The sequence below is a fragment of the Phodopus roborovskii genome, unplaced genomic scaffold (genome assembly GCF_943737965.1).
Source record: "Phodopus roborovskii unplaced genomic scaffold, PHOROB, whole genome shotgun sequence".
NCBI lineage: Eukaryota > Metazoa > Chordata > Mammalia > Rodentia > Cricetidae > Phodopus > Phodopus roborovskii.
In genome coordinates, this window is record NW_026126546.1 from 6100032 (window position 1) to 6125982 (window position 25951).

Genomic DNA, 25951 nt, shown 5'->3' on the forward strand with positions numbered 1-25951 from the left:
TTGAGGCAGCCCACTGCTTTGCATCTTGGGCTGAGTCTGTCATGTTTTGCTTCTTCCTGCCCAAATGCAGCCTGGGTGGCAGCTGCAGCCCCTCCTCCTAACCCACTGCTCAGAACATGGGCAGTGGTCTTCTCAAGATGGGCGGTGTTGACACACACTCTGCGTGCTGAGATGGGTAGAGGCATAACCACTCCTCTCTTTACCAAGACAGTGGTCCATGAGCAGGGATTGTGATCTTGTCTTGGGATGCTGCCAGCCCACCTCCCTAGACATCTCATGTTTAGTCAAAGAGCGGAGCGCTGAATACATGCTGGCTGCCAGCCAGCCAGAGGGAGGGCAGTAGCCCGGCTTCTCTTTCCACAGTCTGCCTCTGGCCCTGGCGTGGGTGGGAGGAGGTAAAGGGCAGATTAGATTACAGCCCTGGCTTCTGCATCTGTGGGCTGTGCCACCATAGGAGAGGACGCGACCTTCAGGAATCTCCCCGTGTTTTAGTCACGGTTTGTATTGCTGTGATTAAACACCACAGTCCAAAGCAACTTCGGGAGAAAAGCATTTATTTCACCTCATAACCCTCAGGGAAGTCAGGGCGGGAACTGAAGCAGAGGCCATGGAAGAACAATGCTGACTGGCTTGCTCCCAGCGCCTTGATAGATCACAGAACCATCTGTCTAAGGGTAGCACCATGCACTGTAGCCTGGGCCCTCCCATATCAATCACTAATTAAGAAGCTACCCACGGGCCAATCTTACTGAGGCTTTTTTTTTTTTCCAATTGTGGTTCTCTCTTAGATAACTCTAGCTTGTGTCAAGCTGATAAAAAACCTAGCTACCACACTCCCACATGAGCAGCCTGTCCCTATCCGGTGTGTCCAGGCTAGTGCAAGAACTGCTGTTAAGAAAAAACCTTTCCTGGCCAGGCTTTAGTGACGCACACCTTTAATCCCAGCACTCAGGAGGCAGAGGCAGGCAGATGTCTGTGAGTTTAAGGCCAGGCTGGTCTACAAGAGCTAGTTCCAGGATAGGCTCCAAAGCAATACAGAGAAACTTTGTCTCGAAAATCAAAAACAAAAACAAAAAGAAAGAAAAGAGAAAAAAGAAAAGGAAAACCTTTCCTGTAAGGAACTGGATACCAGATGTCTTATGGGCTCTGTCCCAGCTTTGCAGCCTAGGAAGTGTATTCCTGCAGCTCCCCTCATTTGAAGGAGTGAAGAAGAAAACACACAGGCAGTCTAACCCTGCAGTGCGCTCTCTCTCTCTGTCTCTCTCTATCTCTCTCTCTGTCTCTCTGTCTCTCTCTATCTCTCTCTGTCTCTCTGTCTCTCTGCCTCTCTGTCTCTCTGTCTCTCTCTGTCTCTCTCTCACTCTCTCTGTCTCTCTCTGTGTGTGTGTGTGTGTGTGTGTGTGTAAAGCCATGCCTGCACTAAGAGGGTAGAAGTCTCTACCTAGCCAACATTCCCACCACCGGAAAGATGAGAAACAGGGCATGCACCAAGGCAACCTGGGGCTGGAGGTGGCGAAAACAGTGATAACGGGCACAGCAGAGGTGGGTTTTACACATTCGCTTCAACGGATCTGAAGAACCTATCACGCCCAGGCCTGAAAGCTCACTTTAGGTCGAAGCCAGCATTTGAGAGCTCTATGAGACAGAAAGTCCTCTTTCAGTGGCCTGGGTGCTCCCAAACCAACGTCTTAACTCTAGAGTGGTTGAGGGTCATAGATACAGGATAGCAATGAGGAGAGAGAGAAGTAGGCCGTGGGATGTGTGAGGCATCTATGCCCTGTCTGGGAGTGAGTGGAGATCTATTAGGACCTTGGTGTTTCCGCTTTTCATTTCTTTCATGGCCTGCGTTTTTTAGTAGGTGTCTTTAGCATTGAAGATGGGACGAGGTATCTAGGGTAAGTTAGCCAGTTCTGGACAAAACATTTCTCAATGACCAATGTGTCTACGTGCAGAGCTGACCAGGATCTGACCCAAAGGCTGAGACAGCGAAGGTAGAGATGCTGACCTCTCCCCACCCCAATCACAGTGGCTGAGTAAAGAGTCAGTGCTAAACACAGAAGCAGAAGTAACCTAGGCAACAGTTATCCCTGCACCAGAGGACTGCCATCTGTCGCAGAGCTGGGGGGTGGGGCCTCACTGTGCTGTCTAGCTGCAAGACTGTCAAATTTAGTGACCTTTGCTCCAACTAAGAGCCAATGCAGCTGGAAGGCTGATTTGGGGCTTTCCTCTGTACAGAGAGGCCACATTCCTTCTCATTGAACTGCAGAGAGTTCCTCTAGCCTGTCCAGGTAGCAGAGTGACCAGGACGCTGGCCTTTCATTCTGTCCCAATTGCCTAAGGCTCCAGGGAAATGGCCCTTCCAGGGGCTAGACCCCCTCTTCCTGTATTGAAAGTCTCCACAACCCACACCCCATCCCATGAACCCTCCAACCCTGCTCCCCAGCTTCCCCGTGTGCTTCTGGGACTCACCGAGAGAGATGTCCAGCGTGGAGGGACTGCTGGGTGCAAATGGGATTGAGATATAAGCTGCTCGTCTGCATAATAAGGGGTGTCCTGTCCTTCACCCACCCACTGTCCCTTCTCAGAGGCTTCTCAAGTCTGACCTTCTAAATGCTGGCACCTTCTGACATAGTGGCAAGGTCCTGCTATGATTCAGTGGTAACTCCAAGGGGCCGCATGGCACAGTGTGGCCCTCTCAGGGGCAAGCTACAGATAGGGTCACAATCATGCCTTCCATAGGATCTGGTTGACCAAATGGGGAGGGACAGAGCTATTGACCACCCCAGCCTGTGTCGGTGTGAGGCCAGCCTTATAAATGTTCAGGGACCTACACTGGCCCCTAGAGCAAGGCAGATCCACACCAGCACCGTGAAGGAGCTGGAAACAGCCATGAGCCCATTCACCAAAGTCATCTGCAGCCAAGGAGGACAACAATTGGAGGCTGAGGAAAGGGAAACTGAAGGTGCTGATGGAGAAGGAGCTCCCAGATCTCCTGAAGGCAAGGCCAGGTAGACAGTAAGAAGAGAGCCTGGGAGGCAGAAGGGACAGGGGTCAGTCCCATCATCTGTGCCAGCAGGAGGAGGCAGCAGACGTTGAGAGGAGTAAGCATAACTGAGGAATGGCCCCATGGTCCCCACCGAGGAGACAATGGAGCCCCAGAGTTCAGAGAGCGTGCTCAGAGGGAGCCTAGGAACATACATACAGTAGAGCCCCCAAGGCATCTGTGACCAGGAGTCTTTCCCTGTAAGGACAGGGCTCCAGCTTAAGGGAGTGGGTAATCCCCGAGATTGTCTGCCTGACCTCAGAGCTGTTTGTCTCCAGGACTTCAGCCTTCTAAAATGTTCCTCCTCCCATCCCAGGTCCCCTGTGGCCTGGTTCCACTAGGAGCCAACACCAGTAAGGACTAGTGAGGTCCGTACCTGGCTGCTCCAGGACCCCCCCCCCCCCGCACCTCCCTCTCCCAGCCACAGGCAGCCTCCCTTGAGCTCAATGCTCAGGCAGGACCCCAGAGCCAGGAGCCTCCAAGAGGACAGGAGCCAGCCTGCTTTTGCTCTGGGTGGCCCATGGTGGATCTAAGCAGCCTCTCTCCCTCCAACCTCCCCTTACTGTCTTTGATCTTCCCTAAGCCATTTCTCCTTTTCCACCCCCTTATTCCCCAGCACTCTGCTCTCCTGCCATCAGATCCTCGTGGATGCCGGCAACTGAAGATGAAAGTTAGAATGTTCAGCCCCAAGTGACACTCAGAGTCACCCACTACCCCGGAACAGTATGTGTCTGTCCGAAACAGGGATACAGAGACAACATATTTTTACAATAAAATCCATCTGTTCTGTTTTTTTCCAGAAATGTGTTTGTAAGTGACAGGAAAACTCAGACTTGTGGAGAAAAGACATGAGCCATCTTGAATACAGACTTTTTTTTTTTCTTTCTTTTCTTTCCCCCAAACAAACACTGTTGTTAGCAAAATTCTGAATAATATAAAAGTTGCTATTGTTTGGGGGTTAACATAATCATAATGGTGTGAATTCTCTATTCTGCAGCTTTCCGAGGACAGCCAACCCATTGCTGACTTGTACGCGGGGCATGGGATATTCTGGGGATTATCAAAGTTTGAGAAATGAATCTTCAGTGAGTGTGTGTGTGTGTGTGGCGTACAGCACAGCTGTGCATGCGCATATGTACATAGGTGTACAAGTTCATGGAGGTCAGAGATCAACCTTAGACACTTCCTCAGGGGCTCCCACCTTGAGTTTTTTATTTTTATTTTTTGACAATTTCATACACACACACACATTTGGTTTTTCGAGATGGGATGGGGTTTCTCTGTGTAGCTTTGGAGCCCGTCCTGGAACTTGCTCTGTAGACCGGGCTGGCCTCGAACTCACAGAGATCCGCCTGCCTCTGCCTCCTGAGTGCTGGGATTAAAGGCGAGCGCCACCGAGTGCCTGGCCTTCGTACATGTATTTTGGTCTTTTTCACATCCACCCTCCCTCATTCCTTTCTCCCTCCCACTGGGCCCCTGTTCCAACAATTCCCGCTTCCATGCCTTTTCTGTTTTGTGTGTGTGACCCCATGCGTTTAATTAGGATTGGGGGGTTATTTACTGGAGATGGGCAACTTGTCAGTGGCTACATAGCTGAAGGACTAGATCCTCCTGCCCCCAGCACTGTTGACTGCCAGGAGCTCCTCAGACAGGGGTGGGCAGTGAGCCTCTCCCCTCTCCACGTGGAATGCGATGGGCCCCACCTTGTACAGATGTTACAAGTCACCACAGCCCTACAAGTTTGTAAGTGTAGCAGCCATGTCAGCTTTTAACAGCACCCCTTACCATCCTCCTGCTCTTAAACCCCCACTTTTCTGTGATAGTCCCTGCCCTGAACTTTCGAGGGAGGGAGTGGTATAGATGTCCTATTAGGGCTCAGCACCCAACATTATCCTCAGCATTTTAGCCAGTTATGTGTCTCTGCATTGACCTTTGACACTTCAGGCAGAAGCTTCCCTGCTCAAGGCTGAGGGCAGCACTCTAGCCTGATTGTTGGCTTCTATGGATGTCCTTCCTTCCTTCCTTCCTTCCTTCCATCCTTTCTTCCTTCCATCCTCCCTTCCTTCCTTCCTCCTTCCTTCCTTCTTTCCTCCCTTCCTCCTTCTTTCCTTTCTTCCTTTCCCCCTCCCCCCCCCTCTCTCTTCCTTCCTTCCTTCAACAAGGTCATTGACCTGGAACTCACCAATTAAGCTAGGCTGGCTAGCCAGCAAGCCCCAAGGATTCATCTGTCTCCAGCTCCCTGGGTGCTGGGATTATAAGCACATACTACCCCCTTCAGCATTTTTATGTGGGTTCTGAGAATCAAATCCAGATTCTGCAGCAAGCACTTTATGAACCGAGCCACCAGGCAAAGGTATTCTGATGTGTGTGGGGTGTCTAGGTGGGTGGGTGTGTCCCACTATCTTTGACTGTCCAGTTTGCAGCATCCCCTTAATTAGCCATTCTGTCCTGCTATAATTAACACCTACTTCCATGCACACAGCCAAGGCTTAGTGGGTGGTCTGAATTCACACGTTCTAAAACAGCCACAGGAACATAAAATGTTTTAATCCTCAGCTGAGTTACTAGTCCCCAGCTTCCACCCTGCCATGCTAATGCTCAGATCTGCTCTCTGTTCACCTCTGAGTGAGGCTGGAGTGTTAGCCCTAACTGTCACATGAGCACATGTGTCCTCTCCAGAAATGACCTGGGACCTGAGTGGAGTACTGGAGCAGAGAAGAAGATCTGGACCTCTGTTCAGGTCCCTTGGGCCCTCTGGGTCTGTTAGTCTTCATCATTAACAAACACAGGGAGGCAGGACCCTTGCCTTGTAGTTGTGAGGCCTGCAGGCTACCGTAAAGCACATAATCCAGTCAAAAGCATGGGAGGGGCTGGGGAGATGCTCAGTAAGTAAAGAGCTTGCCATCCAGGCACGTGAATCTTAATGGAGATCCCCGCACCTACATAAAAGCTAGGTGTGAGAGCCTGGGAGATGGATCAGCAGTAAGGTTAGCTGATGTCCTGTCATGCCACCCATGTACATCTCTCACAGCCTGTATATACCTGTGTGACTTTGTGTGGCCAAGGTGTGGCTGGCTCCACAGCTGGACTGGCATGCGGCCCACTCATGGGTGCCTTTTCCCTCCCCTTCTGACACTGGGGCTGGAGCTGTCTGAGGCACATTGCATCCCTGTTGCTGACTGGACTGGGGCTGATGCAGGAGGTCTGAACTGAAAGACCCCAAGAGTTTGGAGCCTGTCAGGGGGAAGGCCCTTGCCCCCAAGAGATGAGACCGGACCACTGGATGCAAGTGCAAGAGGTTATTTATTGTTTACACACAGGTACCTATGGACGCCCTAGTCTTTCGAGAGACTGAGAGAGCGTGCCTGGTTAAAGCATATGCAGTTTATATAAGGTCGATGTAGCAAGAAGCAGGCTTACAGAAGCAGAAGCATGGTTACAGGGACTTCATTGTTTCATCTAAATGTAGCAGTTGTAGTTAACCAAGGACAGTTGGTTATTCGGGTTGGGCACAAAGAATACAAAGAATTCAGTTATGACTATCTCAGCATCCTGGATACCGTCCTGCTGACCTTGCTTTGGTCCAAGCTGCAGACCACAGCTATCTGGTTGCCGTTGGATGAGAGCAGCACCTGGTTCCCTCCTGTACTTTTCTCATAGCTTGACCTTGGCAAATTAGCAAGAGCAATTTAAACAGGCAATAAGCATAGTGGGGGTCTTTCAGAACAAAGTGCTTAAGGAACTAGACACCAGCAGAGATGCGCCGGCGGGCTTCAGGGAGTTGGTCATGGCTGCTCTCACCTCTGCCTGTCACTGTCACTTCCTGAAAGAGGAAGCCAAATGATTCAGGATGGTGCCCAATGATGCTCCCCCAGAGGGCAGATTCCATATGGAGTCCCCAGGAGGGCCTTGGCAACGGATCATCAGCTTCCAGAAAGCTCTTCCCGGCAGTTACATCCTTGAGCTGATCTGGCCATTGTCCCTCTGGTTCATAAATGCTTATGAAGTGCTAATGGGCTCAGGGAACCCAGATATTTCCTTTAAACCTTGAAGTCTTTGCCCAACAAAGAGACATCTCCCAGGGAGGACCCAGCTGGGCAAGCCTATAGTCATCTGCAACATAGTCACATTTTGCTGGACAGACGGTCCTGGCTCTGCAGAGACATTACTGTGGCTAAGCATTGGTACACTGGCCCCATGGCCACTGGAGACGTTTGTAACGGATGCTGCTGCTAGTAATAGTTTTTGAGAAAGGCGGGATACACCCAGTGGCAGACTGAGAACCAATTGTGACAATTGGGGATGAGAACTGCCAATCAAGCACTGTCCTCACTCATGTCAGGGTTATGACATAGTCTTTCGAAAGCAAAGAGTGAGCCAGGTGAAGTCATGGAGAAGGCACTGGCGACTTCGTCTGGTGTCAGGGCTTTTCCCCTGCTGTGGATACCCAGTGCGTGACACCTGTCTAAGTGTTCTGAAGAAATTCTGAACTTCAAGAGGGCACAATACGTGGGTTACCTCTCTATGGAGGAGAGTCAGGCGTATCTGTAAAAGGGATAGTCTTGGGTTGGGTGCACAGATCTCAAGATGGACAGGGGATGATGTTAACATGACAGGCTGGGACATAAAAAGTCGGTCGCCATGCTCTGGGTGACAATCTCTCGGCTTGTTAGTTTTGGAGGGAGGTGAAGCCTTACTGCAAACACCAGAGCCCCCGCTGTCTAGCCTTACTCAAACTTCAGGCGTGGGCACCTCACCTGGTTCCCCCAAACTCTTCCCTCATCCTAGATAAGGGCTTCAGCAATTGATGCAGAGAAGCAAGCCATGTGAAGGTTGCATGGGTTTTGTAGCAAGCCTCAGCAGGCCTTAAGCTGGGTAGTTCTGAACTCACCTCTCAGAGAAGTCCTCTGGAACTGTGTCACTGAGGGTGGACTTCTATGCTTTCCAGCCAAGACCTAAAGGGGTGTAGCGTGGGAACTTCAGTGTGCCACCTCTGTAAGCATCCTTCCATTACAGGACTTTCTTTGGACAGCCAGCTCCCAAATAATGACACAAAGACTTATTATTAATTATGAATGATTGGCCTTAACTTAGGCTTATTCCCAACTAGTTCTTATAACATAAATTAACTCATTTCTATTAATCTATGTTCTATCATGTAGTTCTTTACCTCTCCTCCATTCTGTATGCCAAGACTCCTGTGTCTGGCTGATGAGTTCCTGCCTCTCTTCTTCCCACAGTTCCTCTTTCTCCACAGAAGCCCCGCCTATCCTCTCCTGCCTAGCTATTGGCCACTCAGTTCTTTATCAACCAATCAGGTGCCTTAGGTAGGTGAGGTAAAGCATAGACACATTTTCACACAATATGACCAAATATCCCCCAACATCCTTTTCCAGTTTCTGATTGGACCTGGTAACTCCTACCCTACCCTCCTCCTCATTTCCTTGAGATATGGTCATATGTACACCTGGCTGGCCTCAAACTCATTATGTCTCTGAGGACAACCTTGAACTTCTGATCCTCTGGCCTCCACTTCGAGTGCTGGGATTCCAGGTGTGCTTTACTTAGTTACTGTGACACTGAGGATGGAAGCCCAGGTTTCATGCCTGTCAGACCAGCACTCAATCGAGCCATACCTCTAGGCCCTCTTTCAGCCTTTCCGTTTCCTCTACAGGATGGACTTGGACTGAATGCACTATTTTGGGGGTGTTTTTCTAGAGCTAAGGCTCTCATGACTTCACGGTTGCCCCAGCAATTCTCACCTCACTGTGGCTCCTCTTCTGCTGACAGTGGACATTGTGTCTGGTTTCCCCTGCTCTAAGAGACCTGTGGCTCTCCACCTCCCTACTGCAGAGTCTGCTGGGCTGCAGTCACACACCGTGCCTCCAGGGGGAGGACCACATCACCTCTTTGGAGTTCACACCTTCCCAGGTGTGAAGTAAGAGTCACATTCAGAGAGCACAAGACCCCCGCCCCCATCCAAGACAGCATCAATACATTCATGAGGCCACAGGCCTGATTGATTACCTCCCACCATCTTCACAGCACCATGCTGGGTGTAGCACTTCGGATGAGAATGACCTTCATAGGCTCATAGATTTTGATGCTTGCTCCTCAGTTGTGGAACTGTTTGGGAAGGATTAGAAGATGTGGCCTTGTTAGAGGAACTATGTCACCAAGCCAGCACCATGAATGTTGCCATGTCTTCTCTATCCTTCCTGAACTATAAGAGGAAATAAGCCCTTTCTCCCTTAAGTTGCTTTTGTCAGGGTCAGGGCATTTTTTTTTTTTTAATCACAACAACAACAAAGTAACCGAGACAAAAATAAAAGAAACAGACTCCAACCGGCAAGAGCAAAGGCTTCACAACATGATTACTCTTTTCTCCTCTGTGCTATTAAGTCCTGCTGGGTACTCCTTGTCTTCACGTATTGCTGTTGGTAGAAACTAGTGATCTCTCATTTTAGTCATGTACTGTAGTCTGTTACTATTATTTCGTTGTTGTTGTTGTTGTTTTTGATAATCAAATTGTTACTGACCTAACAAGCAAGAGGTCACTTAAGCTGGCATCTGTATGCTCTTGGTCCACGTCCAAAATTCTTTGACCTACTCTCCTTGTTCTGTTTCTAGAGCAGGTCATTTCTCTAAGCAGTCCTGAGTCCCTTTAGGGGAAAGTGGTATCGAAAAGCCAAGATCTTATGGGTAGGTATGCTTCTAGTCCTTCTCAATGGACAGAACTAAGATATATATTTCTATCCCCACCCAGAATTCTATACCCATAACATATATTGAGTTACAAAAAAATTACCATTGAGACCTCCATCCTAAACAATGTCACATTTTATATGATGGTACTCCTTTGCCCTGCATCCTCCTTAGACTCTGGATCCCTAAAGTCTTTCCCTGAAAAGACATCTTCCTCATCTCTCAGGTGGTCATTTCTAAGGTCTCCCTCTTCAGTTTTTAATCTTGTCTTTCTGGTTCAAGCAGTACCACAGTGTTGACCTATGTGTGGACACTGTCCTTGCTCTGCTAGGTTTGACACCTACAATATCTCTGAGACCTGGCTTCCCCCTTAGCCTGGGCTGATTTCCGAGGAAGGATTTCCATCCTATACCGTAAGCTCTCTCCACGGATTGCGCTATTTACACCGGGGACGCTCTCACTACCCCGATCACAGGGGCTCTGAGACGGACGCGTAGGGATTCCTCTCTACTCTGCTTGGACCTGATCTGGATGCCAAGCCCCACAACTTCTCTTCAGGACACCTTAGGCTCATTACCATGTGTGAGAAGGGAGTATAGCTAGTTTGCCTTTCTCGTGCGTTTTATATTTGAAGACTGTCTTACTTTTGTTTCCTGTTGCTGTGATACAATGACATGACAAAGCAACTCTCAGGGGGGTGGGGAAGGGTTTATTTGGCTCAGCAGTTACAGGTGCAGTCAGTCATGGAGTCAACGTGGTAGGAGTATGAAGCAGAGCCATATCAAATCCACAGTCGAGAGCAAAGGCCATCGAGTTAATGCATGCTCGCGTATACACAGCTCATTTCTGTCCTCATACAGTTCAGGATCCCCTGCCTAGGGAATGGTGCTTCCCACAGGTGGCAAACCTTCCCACCTAAACTGATGTAATCAGGACAATCTCTCATAGGCCAACTTGATCTACATGGTCCTGAGACTCTCTTCCCTGATGATTCAAGTTTATGTCAAGCTAACACCACTTATTGAAGTGTGAGCCTTCAAATCACAGCAGATGCAGAACAGCAAATCTCCAACCCATCTGACACTCCAACTGGGGGGGTCATCCTGCCTCCACCCATCACGCCTGTGCTATAAACAAGTATCCTTTGTAGCACTCAGAACCAACTGGGGCATTTTGTCTTTTTGAGTGTTTTGTCTATTTGGCGGTGTTCCTTCACTGTTTAAAGTGGCTTCTTGGTTCCAATGCCACGAGCAAATAAAAGCATCTAACACAGAATGATTTTTTTTTTTTTTTGAGACAGGGTCTCATTATGTAACCTGTACGGTCTTGGTACTCTCTTTTTTCTATGTGACTCCTCCCTCCAAGTGCTGGAATTAAAGGTGTGTGCCATGACCAGAAGACCAGAGAAAGGTTTTTACAAGGCAGCAGAATGAAAGCCCAGCTCACTCAAGCTGACCTGCTAACAGGATTGGGGTGACATTGAAAGCTGAGAGCCTGTTAAATAGTTAAGTGCTAGAAGCTTGAGGCAGCTGAAAACAAGGTGATGAATCCAAGACACAGGCTGACTCCACACACCTCGGTGACAGACCGGAGTGGGGAGGGGCTGAGCAGGGGAGCTGTCAAGAACAAAATGTTTTTGTTGGTAGTAGGCAATTAAATTTAATTTTCAGAAGTTGGGCATAGTGGCACATATGTGTGACATTGCTGCTGTAGACAGTGAAGACAAGCAGGCCATCCAGTCTGGCCAATCAGTAAGCCCTGAGTTCAGGAAGGGGCTGTGTCTCAAAAAGCAAGGTGAGGCTGGTTGGATAGTGTAGATGGCAAATGTGCCTGATGACCTGAGTTACATCCTCTGAACTCTGCACTTATGCCTTGGCACACAAAAGTCCACACATGCCTTGGCACACAAAAGTCCACACAAGTATGCAATTAAATCTTAAAATATAAGATAGAGGAAGATACCTAATGCTAATCTCTGTCCTCCACACACTTGTTCATAAGCACACGTACTTACATGTAGGCACACACAAAAACTACACACACACACACACACACACACAGAGAGAGAGAGAGAGAGAGAGAGAGAGAGAGAGAGAGAGAGAAGAGAGATACACATTTACTTTTCATGCCTTATTGGCATTTGATTGTCCTGAGTATTTAGCACCAACCATGTGTTAGCCACATGCCGGTATATGTTCTTGGAATTCAGCAGTGAACAACGTCCCTCTCTAGAGGCTCACAATCTACAGAGAGAAGCCAGATGATTTTTTAAAATTGCATTCTAAGTATTAGTAAGAAAATATAGAGAGTAAGGAAGGCTGGCAGTGCTGCTGGATCCCAGTGGAATGGGAAGATGTGGGCAGATTTGAAACTTGGAGTGATGAGTCATGTGGACATCAGGCCTCTGACAGTGTTTCCAGAAGAAACAGAGCTCAGTGGCCAGGCCAGTCATGGCCGGCCAGTGAAGCTGAAGGCAGTGGTATCTGCTGGGTCTTTTGGAAGACAGTGTGGAATCTCAGATTTCAGAGAAAGGGGAGTTTGGGAATGACAGACACATACAGGACAGACTAATGGCTTCCAGAGGAGCTGCAGACAAAGCCAATGCCTGTGGCAAGGAGAAATTGGCAGTGGCTTAGGTTCTACAGATACATCACTTATGAAATGAAGATAAGCCAAGTGCATGCCTCTAAATTCCATTTCATCAAGCGAGGACTATGACAGTCTCACACAATGCTCTTCCCAGGAGCCCAAGGTGAAGGATGACTCAGAAGGGACTGGAGAGATGGCTCAGTGATTGAGAGTGCTTGCTGTTCTTCCAGAGGACTCACGTCAGGTGGCTTACAGCCTTCCATGGTTCCAACTCCAGGGCATCCATTACCTTTTTCTGACCTCCAGGGGGACCTGTACACATGTGACAAACACACACATACACACATAAAAATGTTCAGACTAGTCAGTGGTGGCACTCACCTTTAATCCCAGCACGTGGGGGACAGAGGCAGGCAGATCTCTGTGAGTCTGAGGCCTGGTTGGCCTACAGAGCAGGTTCCAGGACAGGTTCCAAAGCTACATAGAGAAACACTGTCTTAGAAAATTAATTAATTAATAATAAAAGAGTGATTCAGAAGGCCCAAGCTCTCAAAACAAACAATGTTAGGATGGATCCTGGGGTGCTGAAAAAAATTAAAAGCAACTTAGGCGTAAATGTTATTCATCTATACCACCTATTATCAGCTAACCCAGGGAGGTATGCATGTCTTTCTATTGCACACATATGTGTGCATGTCTGTTTATGTTCTCCGCTTTCTTTGTTTGAAGATTTATTTCGGGGCTGGAAAGAAGGCTTGGTGCTTACATGCACTTGTTCTTGAAGAGGACCCAGGTTCGACTCTCAGAACCTGCATAGTGGCCCATAACTGTTTGTAATTCCAGTTCCAGGGCATCCAATGCCCTCTTCTGAGCTCTGAAGTCACTAGGCATGACATGGTACACATATAACATGCAGACAAGACGGCCATACACAGAAAAATGTTTTTAAGATTTGTTTTTATTAAAACTGTTTTGCCTAAAAGTGTATCTGTGAGCAATATGTATGTCTGGGGCCACTGGAAGACAGCAGATCCCTTGGAACCACAGTTACAGACAATTATAAGCTATATAATGTGGGTATGCAGAATTGAATCCAGATCCTCTGCAAGAGCAACAAGTGCCCTTAACCACAGAGCTGTCTCTACAGCCCCTGTAGAGTTTTTAAAGATGTGTATAGTGCATATGCTGGGTAGTCAGTCTTATGTCAACTTGACACACAAACTAGAATTATCTGAAAGGAGGAAACCTCAATTGAGAAAATGTCTCTATAAGAAGATTTGTCTGTAAGGCATTTTCTTAACTAGTAATTGGTGGGGGGGGGGAGGGCCCAGCTCACTGTGGGTGGCGCCATCCCTGGGCAGGTGGCCCTGGGTTCTATAAGAAAGCAAGCTAAACCGGGGCGTTGGTGGTGCACACTTTTAATCCCAGCACCACTCAGGAGGTAGAGGCAGGTGGATTTCTGTGAGTTTGAGGCCAGCCTGGTCTAAAGAGTGAGTTCCAGGGCAGGTTCCAAAGCTACAGAGAAACCCTATCATGAAAAACAAGCAAGCAAACAACAAAGGAAGCAGCACCCCTCCATGGCCTCTGTATCCACTCCTGTCTCCAGGCTCCTGCCCTGTTTGAGTTCCTGTCCTGACTTCCTTTGATGATGAACAGTGAGATGGCAGTGTAAGCCAAATAAACCATTTTCTCCCCAACTTGCTTTTTGGTCACGATGCTTTGTTTCAGCAACAGAAACCTTAAGATAGTCCCCTGTCTTCCATTCTTCCACTAACCCCTAAACTGAAGTTGAATAAACTCTGTGAACTGTAGGCGTGATCATCACTCCCTAGATAATCAGAAAATGCCAATGCCTGTCCCACTGAAGAACACAAAGCCAGGAACAAAGGCAGAGAACGTGTGGGGGAACAGTCACATTGTGGGATTTCATTTTGCACATAAACCTGAAAGGTGTGTCCATGCTTATTGTGCGCATGTATTTGCTCTTACAAAATTTATTTATCACTGGGCAGTGGTGATGTCTGCATTTAATCCCAGCTCTCAGGAGGCAGAGGCAAGTAGGTGGTCCATGAGTTCAAGGCCAGTCTGGTGTCCAAAGTGAGTCCCAGGACAGCCACAGTGGTTACACAGAGAGATCCTGTCTTGAGAAAAGAAATGAAGGAAGGAAGGAAGGAAGGAAATAAAGAAAATATTTATACTTAAAAACTGTATGAGTTCTAGGAACTGAAGCCTGCTTGTTGGGCTATGACTGTGAGCAACTCCAGAGTGAACAGACCCCACTGAAGTGCAGGCCTGTGATGAATCCCTCAGTGAAGACCTCCATCATCACATCTCCCAGAATGCCTCTCCCTCTGTAAATTGCAACCCTAGCCATCTCCCAGCCTGAACTAGGGGTTTTCGCTCGAGCTGTTGCTTCCTGTACCTCAGATGCCTTTGCAGTTTCCCCTTTCAGGGTCTGTACTCAGCATTCAAGGCCCAGTGACATCACTTTTGCTCCAAAAAGCATCCTGATGTCCCGTGCAGGTGTGACTCCCTCCTCTAGCTCCCGAGATAACGTCATTCCTAGTTTTCACTTCTCTCCACACCTCCGGCCAGTTACTGGTGCCTTACTCAGGATGTGCCCCGCACCACATCAGACACTGTCACTGTCAAAAGGCTAGGGCTTGGGTCAGTGGAAGGAAGGCCTGAAGCTTGTCCTGCCACCCCATTGCCATGGTTACAGAAACCATTGTCCCCCGCAGTACTTACTGGGAACCGTGCAAGCTACACAAAGTTCATTCTGCTTGACATTGAGGACTCAAATGATTCACTAATAACTTGTTTATTAACACCCACAGGGAACAAAAAATTTCATTATTCTTTTTTTAAAGGTTATTATTGTTTCGTATGTTATGTGCATGGGCCAGTGAGTATATTCCACTCGTGTATAGGAGCCCATAGAGGCCAGAAGAGGGCATCTGATCCCCTAGAGCTGGAGTTGTAGGCAGTTGTCAGCTGCCTGATATGGGTGCTGGGAACCAAGCTCAGGTCCTCAGACAGAGCAGCCTCTGCTTAAACCACTAAACTATTTTTCCATTCCTGTCATTCTTGAACTAGATAAACAAAAGGCAAAAACCAAAGACATCATTAAAAAGCAGAAACAAAACCCAGCTTCCTAGATGAATCTTTTGAGGCGAATGAGCACTCAGTATTTGGTTTTGAACTTGAATGTCAGTCAGAACTGCTGCCTATGCCCTGATAATGTTTACCCCTTTCTCCAGCATCTCTGTCCATCATCTCTGATGCTCTTCTCCGAAGCCCCTGTGATAGTGAGGTTTTTATGACAGTCATGTACAGCTCTTGTTCTCTATTTAAGCTTCATCACTGTACAGCATTAGAAAGATTTTTGAAAATTAACCTGAGGTAACACAACACACATCAGACAATGTGCCACAACACAGCTCTCCACCTTTGTCTCACAGAGGAGCTGATGTTCCAAAGTACAGACAGAGCCATCCATTTTCTGCATCCTCCAGTTTGTGCAAAGGAATCTTATCCATACAGTCTTCACCAGCTACTGTCCAGTCCAGTCATGCCTAGAACTATACCAACACCAGTAGATTTTGACCACAGTTCTCCTCAGACTGCAAGGTGCCAGAAAAGCATCAGGTCACACAGATAACAACAAAACCCAACCATGTTTCACTCTTCAACCACAGCAGTGATGAGAATATCTCCTGTGAAACAACTTCCTCTAATGAAAGGTGTCTTCCTCTAATGAAAGGTGTCTGAAGACCCAAACACAGTCAAGATCTGCATTTGTATCAAAGTCACCATGATGACACCATAAGAAAGGCTACAAAACCACCCATGGGAACATATTGCCAGCTCCAATAGGACGGTCACCCAAGGTATACCTGCCTAAGCATAGAGTGTTGGAAAACTGAAGAAAACCTTGACCACTCAGCAAGAACAGAGCAGAGCATGAATGCAGGAAAGAGAAACAAGCAAGTCTAATGGCAGAGAGAGCCTCTTATTAATGCTTTCCAGGTGTTTCTAGAAGACAAGTATTCAGAGGACCCTGGACTAAGGAAGTAACATTTCCAGAAGTGGCTAAATTTCCTTTCTTTTTTTCCCCCTTAACCTCTGGATTTGAAAGGCTGACCATTTGCAGTGTGCGTGGCAAATGCCTCCCAGCTGTAGTTTAGGTTCACAGGGACGGGCTTGGGTCAGCTGGCACAGATGGAACCGACATAGTGAAGAACTAAAAAACCTTGCAGTTTTCTATATTTTGTTGCTCCAAGTTCTTTTTCTCTAATTCCTAATTCCCAGTGGGGAAAGAGGTCATGTAAAACTTTACCCGGCAAGAGTATGTGTTGAACATTGCCTAACAAACCCCCAGCTCTGCTTCTATCACCAAGTCTTTTGAGCTATGTGTGTGAGTGCCCGCCTTTCTCAATTGTTGCCCACATTCTCAACTTCTACCTTAGGCTTGTCTTCAGAGGACAGTGTTGAAGAATAAGACCTTAAGTTTCCTAGAAACCCACCGGACTGCATGGAGATGTGGCTTTGGAGATGTTTCTAAGAATTTTAAGGATTTTACTCCTATCTTGTGTCCCCCCCCCCCCCGGCAACATTGATGGAATCCATGCTTTGGAGCTATTATTTCTTTTGTAAAAGGCTCAGATGAACACGTCATTAGGACGATTTTGTGTTCCACCTTCCTTGCTTTGTTTGTTTGTTTGTTTCGAGACAGGGTTCCTTTGTAGCTTTGGAGGCTGTCCCAGAACTCACTCAGTAGACCAGGCAGGCCCCAAACTCACAGAGATCCACCTGTTTAATCCCAAGTGCTGGGATTAAAGACATGCACCACCACTACCTGGTTTGCCTTCCTTCCTTTTGCTTACAGTTTATTTTACTACCATTGGTCAAGGAAAAGCAGCAGGCAGGAGCCTTGCATGTGTGCTGGTGAGTCCTACACAATGGATGGATATGGGAGCCTATGTAAGAAAGCAGTGAACTTACTGTGAACTATGGGCGGGGCAGAGTGCATAAAGTTCTTTCCACAAGATGGCCTTCTAGAAAGAATTATATAAACTATAATAAGTGAACACACTGGAGAGTAAGGACATGAAGGGAATGCTCTGGCATGTCCACATTATCTTTGTGGGAAAGGCACAGGCCTGGGAGGAGTTTTCTTAGCTCTTTTCACAAGACCAAAGAGGATAATGACACCAGGTGTATTTCCTTGCTGCACTTGTAGTTGCTAAACTAATTAAAACATCACCCCATGTCTTGCTTGCTTTAATAATAAAAATGAGAAGTGTTTTGCACTACTCTTGAGCTCAAACGCCTGGAGTCCCCTGACTCCCCAGGCGGGTCTTTGCAATATCATACCATTTGCAGTGACTTAGCCTCGCTGGCCACACGTGAACAAACAGAGGTAATCTGGCTGTGAGGATATGCAAGACATCTTTAGATCTTTTTTATTGTATTCCTCTGACACTATCATCTATCAGTTTACCATCTATCTACCTTCCTACCATCTATTGATTTGTTGGTTTATCTGTCTCATTATGCAGCCCTGGCGGGCCTGAAACTGGCCAGGCTGGGCTTGAACTCAAGAGATCTGTGTCCGCAGTGCTGGGATTAAAGGCACATGCCACGACTGTCCTGATCTATTTATCATCTATCTGTCATGTACCTATCTAATACCTATTATCTAATCGCCATCCCTTCTGGATTATCAACATGTGGAAACAGCGCCTGCACACATCATGAAGGCGCAAGCAAGACAGAAGGAAGACAATTGGTCAGGAGATTAGCAGGCTGGTAAGAGCATGACGCATTCAGGCAGCGCCGGAAGCAGGGAACGCGGGACCGTGACGTGACCGCGTAGCGCCGGAAGCCAGCTGAGCGGGCCATGGAGGACGGACCCGCGGGCGGAACCCTCCCTCGAGAGGCCTCGACTGAGGAGGCTGAGCCGCTGGCTGCTACGTGGAGCGGGGACAGCGGCCACGTATCGCAGAGCCAAAGCAGCGCGTCAGGGCCGTGGGAGGATGATGGCTCCGAGGACGCGCCGGGCCGCGACCTGCCGCTGCTGCGCCGCGCTGCCTTGGGCTACGCCTCCAGCCTGCTGCCCGCCTCGGGGCCGCGGCCCGAGGTGGAGGCTCTGGACGCCAGCCTGGAGGACCTGCTGGCCAGGGTGGACGAGTTCGTGGGCATGCTGGACATGATCCGCGGAGACTCGTCCCACGTGGTGAGCGAGGGCGTGCCGCGGATCCACGCCAAAGCCGCCGAGATGAGGCGCATCTACGGCCGGATCGACAAGCTCGAGGCTTTCGTGAGGATGATCGGCAGCAGCGTGGCCAGGATGGAGGAGCAGGTCACCAAGGCCGAGGCCGAGCTGGGGACCTTCCCGCGGGCCTTCCGGAGGCTGCTGCACACCATCAGCGTTCCCGCTCTCTTCAAGTCCGCGCCCACCGGGCCCCAGCGTTCCGCCTACGAGCCCCCGGCCCTGTTTCGGACCGAGGACCACTTCCCCGGCTGCGATGACAGACCGCAGCTCTGATCCTGCGCCTTTACCGCAGGAGGACTCCAGTAAGACTCTTGCTCCGAGTGTTCAGAGATCCTGCTTAACTGGTGTATATGATGTCGAGATGTGAACTGTTAAAAGTTTTATTTTCTGCAAACGAATCGATATCGTCAGTATTCAATGTCGAGAGTGTAGAACCCCGTGTCTTCCAGTTCTGATCCGAAAGTTGTTTGGTGGGGGGGGGGAAAAGAGCTGGGGAAGCCAACTAAATTAATTTACCTGTGCAATATGGCAGAGCTGTTATTTTTATGGCCTTTATTACAGTTAACAGTGTTACCTTGTTAAGATTTATATATTTATATGATCAAAAGTGACCAAGAAATTAAAGCTGTATTCTTAAATCCTAACAGTGAAGTGTTTCAGTTTTCTGTAGCCTTCTAGGATAGAGGGAAGATTATTTAGTATCTGTATTCAACTATACAGATTGTAGGCCAAAGGAAATAAGATAGTTTCTCAAGAGAGCCAAACTGGGCATTTTGTTGCAGCAAGTTTTGAAGTTGTATTTGACAGTATGATTCAAGGCTTAGTTATCATTGCAAGCATATTAATGTATGGTTACCAGTGTTCGATTGATAGCACAGTAATTAAAATGTTAAATTCCATTGAAGATTTCCTTCTGGGAATTATTTAACGTGTACCCTGTTTTGTTTGGAAATAAGCCTGTGGTTGTTCATGTTGTTAGGAGGCAGCTTCCCTCTTCAGAAGCCGGTGTGCAAAACCAACCTTGCTACTGTTTTCGCTGCTCTGCTTGCTCCCTGAATCCCATGGGAGGAGGAGTAGGGATTTGTTCTTTCACTTTGGGGATGCAGAATGCTTGGACTAACAAACTGGTGTTCCCTAAGTTGGTCCTCCCAGGTGCTAGCCTCAAGTAAACACTCAGCTGGGTGTACTGCTGTCAGAGAGGGTAAGTAAAGTCAGTTATGGAGCCAGGTGTGATGGCACACATGGCAGTCCCAGCACTCAGGAGTCAGGCAGGAAGAGTACAGGTGCCAGGATAGCCTGGGCTATAGAGTAAGTTCCAAGTCAACTTGAATAGCTAAGAAGACCATGCATCAGACAATAAATGACTTAGCCAAGCATAGGGAAACACGCCTGGCAGATCACTATTTGTTTGAGGCCAGCCTGATCTACATAGAGAGTTCCAGGACAGCCAGGGCTGCAGAAAGAGAACCCATCTCAGTAAACAAATAAACTTGATGATGTAATCTCATTTTTCAGGGACTTTCTGTGTTTTATGGTGACATTTATTCATTTGGCTTGTGAAGAACAGGTAAGTTTAGGAGCTGTCAGTCAAACAAGTGGCCTACATTTACTGTTTAGAGTCTAGTGCCTGCTACTACAAGTTATTAACATATTTCTGTGATAGTCACTGATTGTGAAAACAGAGTTCCAGGCCAGCCTGTGCTAAAGAGTAGCACCCTGTCTCAAAAACACCAAGAAAAGATGCTTAGGTAGGGGCTGTGACGATGGCTCTGCAGGTGAGAGCATGCCCCACCCACTTCATTTTTGTGAGAGCTCTCAATGCCTGAAGCCTGAAGCACCAGCTCCATAGGATCTACCTGATACCCTCCTCTAGCCTCTGAGGTCACCTGCGCTCAGATGCACAAACCCACACTCGGGCATAGAAGTACAGATGATTGCAAATAGTTTTTATTCTATTTATTTATATTTTAAGATTGTTTATCCCAGGCTGTGATGGCACATCCCTTTAATCCTAGTGGGAGGCAGTGGCAAGCAGATCTGTGGCCAGCCTAATCCATAGAGCAAGTTCCAGGACAGCAAGGGCTATGCAGAAAAACCCTGTCTTGAGAAACAACAAAAGGTTGTTTATATAGCTCGAGGGGGGAAAAAATGGGTTTTAAACATTCCTTAAGGTAGCATAGTAAATAGGACAAAATATGAAAATATTTAAAATATGAAATTTTGTATCTATACAGTAAACCCTTAAATTCCAGAAAGCATAAATCAAGTGTTCTGTAAAGTAATGCATCAATTGTATTACTTATTTTTTTACTTAGAAAACCATAAGCTAGGCTGAGAAAAAAGGTGGTAAGCGCTAGGGAAAGAGACTCAATGTTTTAAAGCTGATCATTAAGCCTTCAGATAATACAAGCAGAAGCCCTGGTTCCAATAATAACTTGCATACTTCCCTATGAACCTTTTTTTCTAGTGCATCCAGATACCTAGATCTGTGACCCTCTTAATGTGAGGAGTTGCTGGCTTGCATGGAACAGGACATTAGATGAAGCCCATTTGCCTCAGAATTGGAGGTTGCAGCCAAATGTGACTAATACCTGTAATTCCAGCAAAACAAGGGATGTAGATGCTCCCGTACTCCCTGACAATGCCGCCTTCAGGTCTCTTGGCTCCCTCTTCCAGCTGTCTGACACCCCAGGAAACTCTGGATCTTTGAAAACTGTTTCTTCTGCTTCTTCCTAAGTTAGTAACATGTAGAAAAAGTCTTTGTAGCCCATTCATCAAATACAGGCCAGGGACTGGAGAGATGGCTCAGTGATTAAGAGCCTTGGCCACTGTTCCAGAGGACACCAGTTCAATTCCCAGCAACCATGTGAAGGCTCAGAGCTGCCTGTAACTCCAGTACGGAGGGCACCAGGCATGCACCTGGTAAACAGACATACTGGTGCACATATAAAATAAAACATAAGTAAGACTTACAGGCCATGTCAGTAGCTGGTGTCTGGAACACCCCACTTAGTATAAATGGGTCTACTTTGCTTGCAAAAGCATAACTGCTAAGATTACTAGGATAGAGGATGTTTCTCAGTTGATGCTTGCCTTTGGAATCTGGATATATATACATAACATGTTCACCACTAAGGGGACAGCAAGCAGCCTACGACTGTTTCCCAAGCCAAAACTTTCAGGGGTCAGTCTTGAAACTCTTCCTATTGCCTCTTGTGACCCTGCTGGCCAATACTGGGAGCAGTCAATACTGCCCAAAAAGCTGGTTGGCTAAGTTTTTAAAATCATAGGCATATGGGCCCATGGCTCATCACCTGCCCTTACAGTGCAGAAACAGCTGGAGACCATGTGTAAACCACTGTGTATGGCTGTATGCCAATAAAACAGTTGTTCTTGAGACATAGATACAAAAAAGCTGAGGAGATGACCGTGGGTAATGTCCTGGCTATGCAGGCATGATGACTTCAGTCTACCTTTCCAGCTGACCATAAAATATAAGTTGTGTGCATCTGTAACCCAGCACTGAGGGTCAGAGACAAGTGGATCCCAGGAGATCTCAGATCTCAGACAGCTCTAGACTAAGTGAGAAAAACATACACACACACACACAAGCTCTAGACTCAGTGAGAAACACACAAGAGGTGTGGAGGTTAAAACTGCACAATAGACAAATTCTATTTGAAATGTGTAACTAGCTTGGCTACATAGCCTTCAGACGGGGCCTCATAGGAAAGTTCAGGTGCAGTTCCTAAGGATGCTTTCCTTGCTGTTCAAAGTGAACAAGATGAAAGGGGTTGTTGGGGAGTGCAGGTCATATGAGACTGTGGTCCCGGTGTGGAGTCCTACCAGACTAAACTGACTTTCTGAACTTGGCCACAGCACTATCTTCTGAGTCCTGTTCCTGAGAGTGGCCTGTCTGTCAAATGACTGACAATCATTGTGACCCAGCGAGTAAGCTAGACCATAGCTGGGTACCATATCAAAACAGAAAAACAAATAGTTACGTTTGCCAGGAAACCAACACGATGGCAGAAGGTCAAGAACACAGAAAATACGCGATTCCTAACCCAAGAACAAGGCAGATAGGTAGCAGAGGTCGGATGCCATTTTAGTCCAAACCATGGTTCCAAGCAAGACTACACTGGTTAAACAGAACATGTGTATCTAGGGGAACCATATGTGGGCTTGTTCCTAAGGACACCAGGCTTTAAGAGCAGGGCGTGTTTTCTAAGAAGATCTTAAACGTGCTAAGAGGCTGTAAAGTCAAGAACATTTTTCAAAGTGCCTAGACCATTAGTTCATCAATGGACAACGAAAGCATTCCTTTTAGGCTATTTGTTGACCAAAGAGGGAGGGCATCCTTTTGGGGAAAGCCGCCTGGGACCATCTGGCTGCAGGACAGCTCCTACCCACCAGAGGGCGCGGCAGGCGCAGAAAGGCGTGAAAAGAGCAAATCTCGCCACAACCTTAAGGAATTCAAACTTCACCGTCCAGTATTCGGAGACGGACTCACACACAAAACTCGGGACCTCCATGATAGACTCACAGAGCACAAATACAGAATGAACCAAACAAAGCCAAAGCGCAATGTCTGTTCCCCTTCCTGTAGTGGGGTACGAGGAGGAGGTTGCTTGCTAATATTTGGGAATAATCATCTGGTAGGCATTATGCTGGCCTGCCCTTGTCAGGCAGAACCCTGGTCAGCTCAGGTTCCATGACTAGTCTGCATCCAGGCTCAAAGGACCCCTTTAAAAGAAAGATCCGCTTCCGCTCTTTTTCCAGCTCCTCTCTTTCCCGCTGTCCCCTGGGGCAGACAGGACTTTTCTTGTCTCCCTCTTCTCTTCTGTCCTTTTTCTGTCTCTGTGTCTCTTTACCTCTTTTCTCTTTCCTCCCCCGCTCCCCTTTCAAATGAAAAAGCTCTGTCTGCCTGTCATGTTTGTCCATCCATCTCGGTCACCCTGACCTGCCATGGAATCTTCCAAGGTCCCCCACGCGCATTGTTCACAACAACTGGTACTGGGTAAATCTAGAGGGACAGTGAAACTCATATGGGACCCCCGGAAGAGAGATCGGGGGTAGTGGGATGGTACAGGGCTGTAATCCAGCACTCAGGAGGCAGAGGCAGGAGGATTGTGGGTTGGAGGCCAGCCTGGTCTACATAGTGAGAGATATTGTCTCAAAAACCAGAGATTGAAAGAGAGGCTCAAGGGCAGAGAAGGGGAGGGAAGGGGAGAGGGATACAGAGAGAGGGAGAGACCAGAGAGTCTTCCTATTCCAGGTAAGAGACATGTGTGTGGCCCCTTGTGTAGAGACACATCCCTGAGTATGAACACAGAGTGCCATGGGGTTTTCTAGGAAGGGAGGAAAAGGAGCAGCACTCAGCTGGGGGTGGATGCAAAGTGCCTGTGTTCAGGTTCCTCAGCCTGTCCTGTCTGTTAAGTCTGTCTTGTGGGGATTTTGACTAGGAGAACCAGGTGAAGAGTCACGGAGTTTGTCTGAGCTGCAGAGTCCCCGCCCCTCACCAGCACCAATGGCAGCTGTCACCCAGAACCCTGCTAAGGCTACCAATTAATCACTAGCCTCAGGAGAGCCTTAGAAGCCCTGGCCTTGTGCTCAGCACATGCTACCTATGGCCACGAGGGGGCGGTGTGGTACAGCATTGCCCAGGAAAGTAGTCTTAAGCCGGTTATTCCGTTCCCTGGATCTCAGTTTCCTCCTCTGAAAAAGAGGGATGGAGAAGCCATGAGTTTAATGGACCTATGAGCGTCTCCTGAGCCCCCACCCGGTGCCGGGCTCAGAGGTCATTTACATGGATGGCCACAATTGGGTCAGTGTTCATGATCAGCTATTGCAGCCGCCTCAACCCCCTCCTTGGAGATGTTCGTCTAGAGGGCTATATGTTGTAAGAAAGCCCCAACCAGCTCCTAGGAAGGGCTGTGGGGAGGAGCTGAGGGCCCTAATGGGCAGCCTGGTCAGTGCAATGAGGACTGATCAAGACCCAGCTTCTCCAGTCCCACCCAATTCCAGAGCCCCAGAATCTTCATAAACAGCTGTTTGGCCACACAATCTTGAGTGATGTTTTCCACGGCCAATGTGATAAGAGTACTACCACACACCACACCCACACCGCACAGTGTGCACCAGCCCTGGGCTGAGGCAGTTCCAAGCTCTATGAAACTGGCTTCCCGTCTGCAGTTCTCTAACTAGCCTTTTCCATCTCTGTAGAAGGGGCTCCCTCAGCCCACCTCCTGGGCTTATGGAGGAACTCTCCGCTTCATGGCCAGGGCACTGAGCCTCAGCGGCTGTTTTCATTGACCACTGGTTTCTTTTGTCTGTGTCTTGGAGCGGGAGGCAGAGGGAAGGAAGCTGGGAGCTGCATCTCCTAGCAACCAGTCTACCTGTCAGCTTCATTTGCTTCGAGTGGACATGTCTCTGGGGCCGCCGGAGCCAGAGGCCCATCAAAGGCTTCAGATAGATGGCAGGTATGCTCACTCTGCTCATGCCAAGCTGGGCCTCCCCTTCATAAAGACATGGTCCTTGTTGGCTGCTCGGTGATCTATTCTAAGCAGTCTGCTGTCCCTGGGCACACTTGGGCCTTGTGTTTGCCCAAGGCCAGCCTGTGAAACTCTCATAATGTAGCCTTGTTCTACTCACCACACAGTGGCAGGCTGCTCAGAGCCTGCCCAGGGAGGAGGCCCTGCCAGCTGCACCGAGCTGGTTTCCAGGAAGACACAAGCATTGTGTGTGGCCAGAAATGGAGGCACCTCTCTGTTGGCAATCCCTTCAAATTAGGGTCAATTTAGTATGGGCAAAAGGCATTTTCAATAAGCAGAGAAAGCAGGCTTTCCAATGAGCTCCAACACAGCAAAGCTATAGGGCCTTTGCATAGGCCATCGGGCCCTTATGGGACAACCTCTTCCTTCTTCAAGACTAAGCTCCAGTTACCCCGTCTCCTGCTGGGTGGGCATACACAGCTGAGGCCTTTCTCTGTCACCTTGCCCTGTTGGTTTTCCCTGTGTTCTGTCTTATCTCTAAACTCTCAAGGGTGCCCAACCCGAGGTCCAAAGACTGTGTGCATCTCAGGAGAGCTACAACACAGTCCAACATATTTGCAAATCACAGCATTAAATCGAAGTCTCGAAAGGTTGGACACCCCCACAGAGTAGGCCTCAAGAGAAGAAGATCATCCCCCTTCCCCAGGATCTGGCACAGTGCCAGGCTCACAGAACACCCTGGTCATGACTGGCTAGTTAGAGGAACAAACTAGCCACCTGATCAGAAGTCAGTTTGTAAATCCACCAAGCAACAATTCATTGGCCAACTGCTTAATTGATGAG

At 48.2% G+C, this 25951-nt stretch overlaps 1 protein-coding gene across 1 annotated transcript; it reads left to right on the forward strand.

Annotated features, from left to right (window-relative positions):
• Nucleotides 1–18219: 18219 nt before the first annotated feature.
• Bloc1s4 (biogenesis of lysosomal organelles complex 1 subunit 4) lies at nucleotides 18220–19089 on the forward strand. Its single transcript, XM_051200318.1, has one exon. It carries the CDS (start codon nucleotides 18240–18242, stop codon nucleotides 18885–18887), a length of 648 nt encoding a protein of 215 aa, XP_051056275.1. The 5' UTR covers nucleotides 18220–18239; the 3' UTR covers nucleotides 18888–19089.
• Nucleotides 19090–25951: the final 6862 nt, after the last annotated feature.